This window comes from Malus domestica, chromosome 10, assembly GCF_042453785.1.
Source record: "Malus domestica chromosome 10, GDT2T_hap1".
NCBI classification, from domain to species: Eukaryota; Viridiplantae; Streptophyta; class Magnoliopsida; order Rosales; family Rosaceae; genus Malus; species Malus domestica.
Window position 1 is genome coordinate 7,881,888 of NC_091670.1, and position 12,927 is coordinate 7,894,814.

Genomic DNA, 12,927 nt, shown 5'->3' on the forward strand with positions numbered 1-12,927 from the left:
TTAAATGTTAAAATTAGAAGAAAATGTAGTACAACAATGGAGGATATGCTGCAATGACTAGAGTGAGAGAGAGGGAATGAATGAGAGCAGAGAATATGACTCTGCAATTCTTCACACACACACTGTTTGATTGCTTTTTTTTTTTTTGAGAGAGAAACATCTCTCTACACATAACAGTTACACTTCCAATCTTTTGGCAGTATTCAAAATTACATCCAAGTAATCCTAGCCATCCATCTTACACCCTCTGAGATGAAGACACATGTACACTCACTTACTTAAGAACTAAGAGACTTAGATAAGAAAGCATACAACCAATTTAGCTAAACATCCTAGCAATATAAGCTAGAAATACAACTACCACATCAGATCACAATTTACACACTAACAGCCCCCTTTAAATTGTGAACTGATTTAACTCCAAGAAGTTCCCTCAGATAACTGAATTGTTCTCTTGCCAATGCCTTTGTAAAGATATCAGCAATTTGCTCTTTTGTAGGACAATGCAACAGCTCAATTACTCCTTGCTGCAATGCTTCCTTTATGAAATGGTATCTCTTGTTGATGTGCTTGGTCTTCTGATGAAAAATAGGGTTTTTAGTGATAGCTATGGCTGAAGTATTATCACAATTCATTGGTGTTGCAACTGTTTGCATTTCACCAAAGTCCTCCAAAACAAATCTCAGCCATGTAGCCTGTGCAGTTGCTTCAGATGCACTAATGTACTCTGCTTCAGCTGTTGATAATGCAACACATTGTTGCTTGACTGAAGACCAAGAGAAAACTCCACTGCCAAAGGTGAATGCATACCCCGATGTACTTTTCATATCATCTTCTGAACCGCTCCAGTCACTGTCACAAAATCCAATTAAGATTGCTCCTTTGCCTTTCTTGTATTCCAAGCCAAAATCAAGAGTCCCTTGAACATATCTTAGTACTCTCTTTGCTGTACCAAGGTGCTTGTTGGTTGGACAGTGCATAAACCGTGATAGCAGACATGCAGCATACATTATATCAGGTCTAGTTGCTGTGAGATACAGCAAACTGCCTACAATTTGTCTATATTGAGCTTCATCCGCAGTCCCACTTTCATCTTCTTTTCTCAATTTATCACTTGGAACCAATGGAATACTCACTGACTTACAGTCTTGAAGTCCAAATTTCTTCAGTAGAGAAGAAGCATATTTTCTCTGATGAATGAAAATATACTCCTCAGTTTGCATTACTCCCATACCAAGAAAGTGATGTAAGAGTCCAAGATCTGTCATTTCATATTTGAGCATCATATCAGATTTGAAATCATCCATCAATTCCTGACAACTTCCAGTGTATATTATGTCATCAACATAGATAGACACAATAATCATTTCTGAACTTTTCCTCCACTTGGTATACAGAGTTGCTTCACTAGTGCTTTTCTTAAACCCACAGAGTGTAAGGTATGAGTCTATTTCACCATACCAGGCCCTTGGTGCCTGCTTCAGACCATACAGTGCTTTATGTAACCTGTAGACCTTATCTTCTTCCCCTTGTACAATAAATCCATCCGGCTGATCAACATACACTTCTTCTTCTAGTACCCCATTCAAGAATGCCGATTTTACATCCAATTGAAACAACTTCCATTTGTTCTTTGCTGCCAGGGCAATTAATGTTCTGATTGTATCCAACCTTGCCACAGGTGCAAAGGTTTCATTATAATCAATTCCGGGCTTTTGTGCATAGCCTTTTGCAACAAGCCTAGCCTTGTTCTTTTGAACTGATCCATCCAAATTCAATTTAGTTTTGTACACCCATTTCACACCAATCACAGGTTTATCAGATGGTCTTTTCACTAATTCCCAAGTCTTATTTTTCTCAATCATGCTGATTTCATCTTTCATAGCTTTCTTCCAAGCTTCATCCTGTGCAGCTTCATAATAGGATTCTGGTTCAACAATACACACATGACATCTTTCATAGATTTCACTCAAACTTCTATATCTCAAAGGAGTATGATCAATCTGAGATGCAGAAGTTGAGTCACTAGCACTTCCAGATTCAATGAGTGGAGAATCTGTAAGTTGAGTCTGAGAACCTTCAGCAACAGCTTGTTCCATGGAATCCGAATCCTCATCAGCTTCTTTCATCTCTGAAGATTCACTTGCAGCAATTGGAATGTACACTTCTTTGATCTTCTGTCTATCCCAATCCCATGTACCATTCTCATCAAAAATAACATCTCTTGAAATGATTACTTTCTGATTTTCAGGATTAAGCAATCTGTACCCCTTTTCACAAGTGCCATATCCAATAAAAATACCAATGACACTTGTTTCATCCAGCTTCTGTCTCAGGTTTCCAGGAATAAGAGAATAACCTAATGAGCCAAACACTCTCAAGTGTTGAATTCCAGGTTTTCTTCCATTGAATTTCTCAAAAGGTGTCACATTTTCCAATGCTTTTGTAGGACATCTATTTAGCAAGTAGACAGATGTAACTACAGCTTCACCCCAAAGACTATAAGGAAGACCTTTCTCATGAAGCATACACTTTGCCATCTCCACTATAGTTCTATTTTTCCTCTCTGCAACTCCATTCTGTTGTGGAGAGTATGCAACAGTAAGCTGCCTCTCCAAACCCAAAGCTTCACAAAACTGTTCAAATTCATTTGAGGTAAATTCTCCTCCTCTATCTTTTCTCAATTTCTTCACTGAAAAACCACTTTGAAGTTCCACCATAGCTTTGAATTTATTGAATACATGAAAGACATCTGACTTGTGTCTCAAGAGATATATCCAGCACATCCTCGAATAGTCATCAATGAATGTAACAAAGTATCGATTTCCACTCATGGTTGGTGTTTGCATAGGACCACACACATCTGAGTGTATAAGTTCCAATGGCATTCTTGCTCTCCAGATTGACTCCCTTGGAAAGGACACTCTATGATTCTTACCAAATGCACATCCCTGACATACACCTTCACTGTCATGCATTTCAGGTAACCCAAGAACCATATCATGCTCCTGCAATTGTTGCAAACTTCTAAAATTCAGGTGGCCAAACCGTTTATGCCACATTGTACTACTCTGATGCACATTGGTTTTCAGTACCAAATGATCGTTTGACTTGAACACAAGTGGAAAGCATCTGTTTCCTTTTTGTTTCACACTAACAACTAAATTTGTCAGAGTTCTATCATAAAAAATATCCACCTTATAATCACCAAATAACAGAAAATACCCATGTTCAGTCATCTGCCCAACACTGAGAAGGTTTTCTGCAATTCCAGGTACCAACATAACTTCTCTTATGTACCTTTTTCCTTTATCCGTATCAATGACCAAGGTTCCTTTGCCTTTCACATCAACAAGAACCCCTGTGCCAACTTGCACTTTTGCCTTAATACTTCTATCAATTTCCACAAGTAACTCCTCTTTGGAAGTCATGTGATTACTGCACGTACTGTCAATATACCAGGCATCACTCACAGCTTTCACTTCAGTTGATTGCTTGACCATGAAGAGATTTCCAGGTTCTCCCACCTTGTTTGTAAAGTTTCTTTGCTCTCCCACTTTGTTTGCAAAATTTCCTTGCTGAGCATTTTTGTTTTGATTGCAGATCCTAGCAATATGACCAGGTTTTCCACACTTGTGACATTTAATCTTCCCTTTTAGCCAACATTCACCATAGTGAAGTTTATCACAGTATTTGCATGCCCCTCCAGTGTTGTTAGCTTCATTTCTTACACTTGGAGTAAACCTATTAGTCCACTGCTTCCCTTTGAACTTGAAGTTCTTCGGATATTTTGATCCACCAGTATTGGTATGTTGATTACCAAATTTACTATTCTTAGATGAGATATCTAAGCTAGCAAATGCACGTTCTGTGCTACTCTCTTCATGTCTGATTAATCTCAGTTCAAACCCTTTCAATATGGCAACCACATCTTGTGCATCAATTACATCAATATCTTTAGTATTTTCTATAACAGAAGCAATGCTATCATATGTTTTGGGTAAACTGATCAATAGCTTTTGCACAATTCTCTGATTACTAAGATCTTCTCCATAGCTTCGCATCTGATTTATCAGATCAAACAACCTAACTAAATATGCAGCTAGAGATTCACTTTCACTCATACGGGTATATTCAAAATCACGACGCAGACCTTGTAATTTCACAGATCGTACCTGTTTGTCCCCTACATACTCTTGCTTCAGAATATCCCAAGCTTCTTTCGCAGTTTCCAAAGTTGCAATGCGTGGAAAAATTTGATCCGATACGGCTCCCTGAATGATTCCAAGAGCCCTTGCATCCTTGACCAGATTTTCACTCCGCAACTTCGTTTCCACCTCAGTGAGGTCTCCTTCCCCTTTCGCTGAAGTGGTAAAACCTTTTTCAACAATATTCCATAACTCGTGAGATTGGAAGATTGTTTTCATTCGAATCTGCCAGAAATCGAAGTTTTCTCCGTTGAACACCGGAGCTCGAAGCTCCCCTCCACCAGATCCAGCCATGTTAGACTCAGATCACACCTCTCTCTACTATTTCCTTTGCAACGATGTGTTGCAAACACTTGCTCACTATCTCTCACAGAATTGACGCCCAGAGATTCAGACCCAACAAGGCTCTGAGGCCATGTTAAAATTAGAAGAAAATGTAGTACAACAATGGAGGATATGCTGCAATGACTAGAGTGAGAGAGAGGGAATGAATGAGAGCAGAGAATATGACTCTGCAATTCTTCACACACACACTGTTTGATTGCTTTTTTTTTTTTTTGAGAGAGAAACATCTCTCTACACATAACAGTTACACTTCCAATCTTTTGGCAGTATTCAAAATTACATCCAAGTAATCCTAGCCATCCATCTTACACCCTATGAGATGAAGACACATGTACACTCACTTACTTAAGAACTAAGAGACTTAGATAAGAAAGCATACAACCAATTTAGCTAAACATCCTAGCAATATAAGCTAGAAATACAACTACCACATCAGATCACAATTTACACACTAACATTAAAAGCTTGAGCAGCTGGGTCACTTGACAATACGGATTCAATTGCCACTCTCGGCAGCTGTATAGATGTAACTAAAACTGTTTACAATATATCCCACCTTTAAGATAATTCCCTAGCTAATTAGATCACAGACAGGCTTGTGACAACGTGGAGCCAATGCTAATTATTTGTCGACAAATTTTTTCGTAGCAATTAATATTTTTCCTCGTCATTCTTTGCAATTTCTAAAGACAACGTGGCACTTAATGTTTTGTTCAGTGTTGACATTGACTCGCGAGTTGTTCTTGATTAGTTGGAAGAAAAGTCGATGTGATATTTCGCTAATGTTGTCTCGTCACTTGGGTCCTTTACCACAAATCATTTCATGCAACTGATGATCTTCACCGTACCACTTCATCTATATATATGCATGAAAATCAGATTCCGGAGCAAAGCAACACAAGTTTTCTACACCAAAATATTTCTTAGAGCTTAAATTTATCAGATCATTTGAAATCTTAACAGAGAAATTTTAATACCATGGGCTTCCTGATAACATTCATCAAGGTACACAGATGAATGTTTTGCAGAAAAAGTATAAGAACTGTATAAGAAGAAATGTAGAGAGAGAATCAAGAGAATGCAGACTTTGTTATTTCTTAGAGATAGAAAAGAGATAATCATACTACGATTCGATACAAGCTTATATAACAGCCAAGTGTAGCTTATCAGCTAAGCTATCAATGTAACTAACTTTTAACAAACTAACAGACTACAATAGCTGATGTGGCATTCCTAACTAACTGTGATGATGTGTCAAATGATGTGGCAGTAGTCATATATCTTCAACATTTCCGGTTGCCTGGTATTGCACATGCTAAGAAAAACCAACCACCATCAAGCTCGTCAGATGTTCCTAAAGGTTATTTTGCAGTCTATGTTGGGAAAGGGGAGAGCCAGAACAAGCGGTTCGTGATTCCGGTTTCATATTTGAACCAGTCCTTTTTCCAAGATCTGTTAAGTCGAGCTGAAGAAGAATTTGGATACGATCATCCAATGGGTGGTATCACACTACCCTGCAGTGAAGATACCTTCATCTCACTTCCCGTTTGTGTGAGTAAACCCTAAGGAAGTGAATATGTGTTCCAAATTCATGCCCAAAGCATCATCATTTTGGAACTCGCGATATATCAAGCTGAAGAATAGGCTAAGATATGATTTAATATATCCAAACGCCTTCTTTAGTCGTCAAGCTGCTCAGCAGTAAGATACACAAAATTAAGTAGTCAGAATGACCATGTCATGAACTACAAAAAGAGTCAAATGCTTTCTTTGAAGCCCGTATGGTGTAAATTCTTCATTTGTAATTCTTCATCCATTCTTGTCTTATACTTTTCATTTTACTTCTTGGCATTGAACTTGTTATCGGTGCTTGTTAAGATTTGTATCTAATATTTAGGAGTTCATTTTAATTTTCTCATTGAATCATTAATCTAGAGCAAGTTATGTAACTTTCTTTGTACAGTCTTTTATTGTATCATACACACAAAATTCTCATACATTACCAATTTTACATAGCATTGGAGCAAAGTTCCCTGAGTTTTTGCTTTGTAGCCCTCCACTACAAATCCAAGACACTTTCCACAAACAATATGGGTGATATTAATTAATAAAAAACTAATAGTCGAAATATTCTTTTGATAAGATGAGAGATTTTTTATATAGACTTTTAGGAATTTAATTTATGATTTGTAGTTTTGACCTTCTTTCGAGAGCTTAGCATTCGACCATCGTTTTAGATTAAATGCCTATTTGAGACATGGTTTTGAATATTCCTACTAATGTGAATTTGAGGTTTGCCGATTAATCTTCCGCATTAAGTCACTAAGTAGGATAGGTAGCACTTATTTATGAACGAATTTGAGAGTGTTACACCAACGCTACTGCCGACTACACTCTCTTGTGCTCAACAAGTCGTCCATTGTCCAGGCCAGTGAAACTCTAAAATAAACTTATTTGAGTGATATTATAGTATAAATAAATAAGTTTATTTGATGGATTCTTTGTAGGGCTCACTCTACATCGTATTTCAATTATCCAAACCATCCATCTTTTAGGTGTTTCCTCATCGATCATTTCTACGAAAAATCACCCAAATCCGAAACCATTTGGCCACTAGATTAAATGGTAGTTATATTAGTATTTCTTTGAAAAACCATGTTCGTCTCTTTTCTTCACTACAATTAGATGCCTTAATAGTTTTGAATTTGCCTAATTTTTTATAAAGATGATCTATGAATGTTGTCAAAATATGTTTATTCTAGCTAATTGCCCTAAAAATTTCATGAAAATTACAAGAAATGAATCGGTGTGGATCATAAATACATTTAAATACTCCCTCATGTGTTTTGGAGAGCAAAAATGAAGTTTACATATATAGGATAAAAGACAACTTTACCACCTTAGACCATCTCCAAATGAGATGTTAAACACGTAATAATATTTTAAGGCAGATAGAGGCTTCAACTGATATATCAATCTTATGTGGATTCTATTGTGTGCTGTCAATTTTGACATATGAGAAAATATGATGTCAATATTAGATAAAATATGATTTCATTTCATGAAAGGATAAAGTTACACTTTGAGTATTTATGTACAAGTATCTTGTAACTACTAAGGAAAAACAAATATAACAAACTAACAGATTCCTTAACCACTAAGTAATATCCCTAGATGTTGTAGTTACAATATTGCCCTTTATATCCCCCCTCAAACGAAACTGAGGTACTTGAAGATGAAGTTTGTCACGGAGGAACATGAATCTTGACTTGGAAAGAGATTTGGTACAAATGTCAGCCACCTGATCTTGAGTACAAACAAAATGCACAAAGATCTGTTTTGCCAAGACTTTTCCTAAATGTAATGGTAGTCTATTTCAACATGCTTTGTCCGAGCTTGAAAAATAGGGTTCTTGGCAAGAGATATGGCTGAAATATTGTCACATCATAGTTGGGGAGAACAAGGCAAGCAATAACCAATGTCAACCAACAGTTTACATATCCAGGTAATCTCAGGCACAGTGTTGGCAAGAGATCTGTACTCTGTCTCTATGGAAGATCGTGTTACAGTTGGATGCTTTTTAGCACTCCAACTAATTAAAGAGTTTCCCATAAAGATACAATAGCCTCTAGTTGATCGTCTATCTAGAGCACAATCAGCCCAGTTAGCATCTGAGAAAGCTATGAATGAAGGATTAGTTGAAAATTTTAAGAACCATAAGCCAAGATCAATAGAACCCTTCAGGTACCTTAGGATTTGCTTAACTGCTTAGAGATGTGAAATTTTGGGATTTTGCATGAATTGACATACAAGGTTGACTGTAAAATTGAGATCTGATCTTGTCCAAGTAAGATATTGTAGAGCACTAACTAATGAACGATACTCAGAAGCATTCTCAAGTAATAAAGACTCATGATCAAGTTTAGAGGTGTTGAGTGGTGTACTGCAAGGTTTAGCTCCAACCATTTTGGCTTTAGATAACATTCCACGATATATTTTGTGTGAGATATGAATATGCCTCAAGATGATCTTTTAACTTCTATGCCAACAAAATAATGCAGAGCTCCAAAATCTTTGATTGGAAACAATGAGCTGAGTTGTTTAATCATTTATTGACATGCTGCAAAAGAATGACCAGTAACTAAAATGTCATCCACATAGATTAAGATGAAAACCGAATTTTGAATATTTTTTACAAATAGAGAATGGTCACTTTGAGAACCTTCAAAGCCAAGAGAGTGATGAGCCCCATGAAGCTTCTCATACCAAGCTCTAGGAGCTTGTTTTAAACCGTACAAGGATTTATGCAAGTGACAGACATGAGATGGCTTGGTTGAATCTTCAAAGCCAGAGGGTCATTGCATGAAAACAAATTCAGTGAGTGGACCATGTAAAAAGGCATTGATTGCATCGAGTTGGTTTAAAACCCAATCGTATTGAGCTGCATGAGTGAGTAGAAGCCTAATGGTGACTGGTTTAGCTATAGGACTGAAGGTTTCAGTGTAGTCTAAACCTTCATGTTGATTGAATTCTTTTGCAACTAGCCGGGCTTTGTACCTATCTATAATTCCATTTGGTTTTCTCTTGATTCAAAAGACCCATTTGTAATCTACAAGGTTTTGAAATGAAGACTTAAGGACAAGAGACCGTGTGCCCGTATTGATAAGGGCATTAACTTCTTCTTACATTGCTTGATGCCAATGAGAGCGATTTGAAGCTTGAAGATAGTTTGTATGTATATAATCCACTAAGAGATGAGAGGGAAGTGGATGTTTAGTAGTCGTGAGGGTTTTAGGCTTGAAAATGCCAGACTTTGATCTTGTTTGCATTGAATGAGTGTTGATTGGTTGAGGTGGAGATAAAATGGGTGGTGCTGAGATAGCCACTAAAGAACCTAAGGTTGTATTTGTGGAATTGACAAGTGGAGGATTAGTAGTTGAAAGTAAGGAGGACAGCTGAGGTGAAGTAGAATTGGTATAGATAAGTGCAAGAAAAGGTATGAATGTAAAAGTAAGAGTGGATGGAATAGTTGAATCTGAATTGGTATTAGAATGTAGAGAAATAGGTGGGGAGGTTGATATATGGTGAAATAGGAAGCTTGATTCATTGAACAGAACATGCCTAGAAATGTACATTCTTTTAGTTGCAGGATCAAGACACTTATAGCCCTTATGATGCAAACTGTAGCCTAAGAATACACAGCCTTTACTCTTAGGATCTAACTTTGAAGAAGTATAGGGCTTTAACCATGGGAAGCAAGCGCAACCAAATACTTTTAAAGAAGTGTAAACTGGTGGTATCTATTAATAAGGTAGATTGTTGTGTCAAATTCCTCAACCCAATAGATATGAGGTACTTTAAAGGCTGCCAAAAGATTCACTAAATGGCGATGTTTGCACTTACACACCTATTTTGTTCAGGGGTGTGTGGGCAAGTTGACGCTAAATACCATGTGTAGCCAAGAATGTTGAGAAATGAGTACTCAAGTACTCTCCACCCGAATTAGATCTCAAAGCAATAATTTTTGTACATAGAGAGTTTTCAACCATAGACTTATATTGCATAAAAGTGGACATTACATCAGATTTGCTTTTTAAAGGATAAAACCAACAATATCGGGTATAGTCATCCACAAAAATGACATAGTACCTAAAATCTTGAGAAAAAGTTATAGGTGATGGTCCCTAAACATCTATATGAATAAGTTATAAGGGGTTGCTTGTTGTACAAGTAGTAGAGACAAAAGGAAGCCTAGAACATTTACCTAATGCACAATTTAAGCAAAAGGATTTATTGGTATTTGATAAAATTGAAATACAAGATTGAGAGGCGAGCTTATTGATAATCTTGACAAAAAAAATGACCCAAACATTGGGGCCAAAGATCTCTTGAAGCTTTCATAGATGCAGTGAATGATTTATGTTGACCATTAGGAGGAGAGGAGAAAAAGAATGGATAGAAACCATGCTTGACAGGTCATTTAAAACGCTTTATTCCCGAAGAAAGATCATTCACAGTGAAGTGAGAGGGATAAAGATGCAAAGAACATTGATTATCAATCAGAAATTGATTTGCAGAGAGAAGATTGTGTTTCAAAGCAGGCACATATAACACTTTATTGAGTTTAAAAGCATTTGTAGAAGTATTCAAAACAGTAGAACCAGAGTGAGTGATGGGAAAACCATTGCCATCACCATTGTACACTTATTTAGGACCGATGTAAACTTTAGGATTTTGAAGAGTTGCATAAGAGTTGGTCATGTGTGAGGTGACTCTTGAGTCCACAAGCCAAGTAGGATTGGAAGTTGATGTGCTGGCAACCATAGCTGAATGAGAGGATTTTCCACCATAGCTAGGATTCATGCGATGAGACAATCACAAGCCTCGTGATCGAACTGATGACATACCTGGCAAGAATTTTTCTTATTATATGAAGAAAAATTATTTCAACCTCCACGATTATACGCTGATTGTTGTTTTTGGCGAATTTAATTGTTGGATCTCTGATTGTTATACGATCTGTAATTGCCACGATTGTAATTACCATGGTTTTAATTGCAATCTATTCCACGACCTTGATTGTTGAAGGCAGAAGAAGCCAAAGCAACAAACGCCTAAGAGTTAGGGTTTATTGCAAGGAATGGAAGAATACCAGCAAATGACACACCCCAACCCAGATATCCAAATGACACCTAGATCACACATGCTGGCCGACACTTAAGAGTGACGAAAGCCATGAATATATAAATATGCAAAAACATAAGGGAAACATGTATTCCAAAAGTCATACAACAAACAACAATCATAAGGAATACACAAACGCAAAAGAGACAAAAATAATGTTCCAAATTTAACATAAACGAAACAGAATGTCCAATGGTCACAAATCCGAAAGAAAAGGTGCATGAATATGTCTAGAGCATATCACTAAACGAAAGTACTAGTGAAAGGTAAGACATCAAGTTACAATTCATAAAGAAGCCATACACAAGAGGAAGAACGTAAGTTCATTGGTAAGGAAATGCCTCGAAGCTCGGGTCGTATTCCTCGTCACTAGGTCCTGAGGGGGCGCAAAAACAAAAGGTGAGTGGACCATAGTTTTTTATAATAATAATAATAATAATAATAAATAATAATAATAATTGTGACAGCCCGTCCCAAAATATATCCTCGATAGTGTGAAATTCCTATCTTACCCTTGGGCGTTGTGTGGTGTGATGAATTTAGGTTGTGGACCAATTCAATTTTTCCTACGTTCTTAGACCCAATTAGAACTTAGGTTTTATTTTTCTTTTGTTTTGTTTGGTGACCAACTAGGACCACACACACACACCACTCACGTTGACTCTATCTTTCTTCTCCTTCTTGATTTTTCTTCCTTTTCCGTACAATTGTACGGTCAACTGGTGAACCAACCATTTTGTGCATGGATCGAGGCTGTGAAGGTGATATTCGTGTTCATTGCAAGCCCAGGAACTCATTTATACCTTTGGTTGGACGTGAAGACTTCGAAAACTCGGGAACCAGGAAACCCTGATGTGGTGCATAGTGACTCCGTCACGATCGCAGAAGTTTCGTTGAATTTTAAGGTTCTAGTGAGCCTTAGGACTGCTTCACAAAGATTAGGGAAGGATTTTGAAAGGTTTTGGACGTCGGGAAGCTCATTTTTGGCGAGTTATAGAGGTGGCCGGATTATCAAGATTTTTCCGGCAAGAGTTCGTGAGTTTTAGGGCATAAAAGTGAAACCGACAGTTTCAGAGGTCACTGGCACCAAACTCCGGTGAGCTGAGGTTGAAGGAAGAGAATATTCCGTCAAAGTTGATGGAATATGCTAACGGCATCAGGTGAGACGTTTCCAGAAGACGAGCGCAATTAAGCGAGACTCGGGGGCTACGACCCTTCTACATATCAGTGAGTGGGTCATTTCCTTTCTATTGTATATATATACATATGATTGATAATTCCACAAACGTGTTTAAGTTGATTTATGCATATTACCTACATATAATTATTGTGAATGCTTTGAAGTACTAGTGTGAACTATGAATGGCTTGATCCCTGTTTAGGGTACGTAGGCAGTCTAACGAGACGTTAGATGCAGCCATACAATAATGAAGACAATAGCCTTGTTTGGGGAATTGAGGAATGTGAGGGACATTGGTGGAAAATGTGAGATTTAACCTTATGATTTGGTGGTTAAATGTTGGTCATAAATTAATGTGTGAAGAATCAAGAAATTGAAGTAAGGAAACGTAAGTAATGATAGTTAATTAAACTAATGTCTAATTGGGCTTATCACTGATAATTATGCCGAAAATAAATAGTTCGGGAGTAGGGCGTTACAACTTATGCATTTTGTTCCATATTATATATA

At 37.2% G+C, this 12,927-nt stretch overlaps 1 protein-coding gene across 1 annotated transcript; it reads left to right on the top strand.

The window, feature by feature from the left end:
• The first annotated feature begins 5,531 nt into the window (after nt 1-5,531).
• LOC114827368 (auxin-induced protein 15A-like) lies at nt 5,532-6,119 on the top strand. Its single transcript, XM_029109131.1, has 2 exons — nt 5,532-5,558; nt 5,763-6,119. Exons 1-2 carry the CDS (start codon nt 5,532-5,534, stop codon nt 6,117-6,119), a joined length of 384 nt encoding a protein of 127 aa, XP_028964964.1.
• Nucleotides 6,120-12,927: the final 6,808 nt, after the last annotated feature.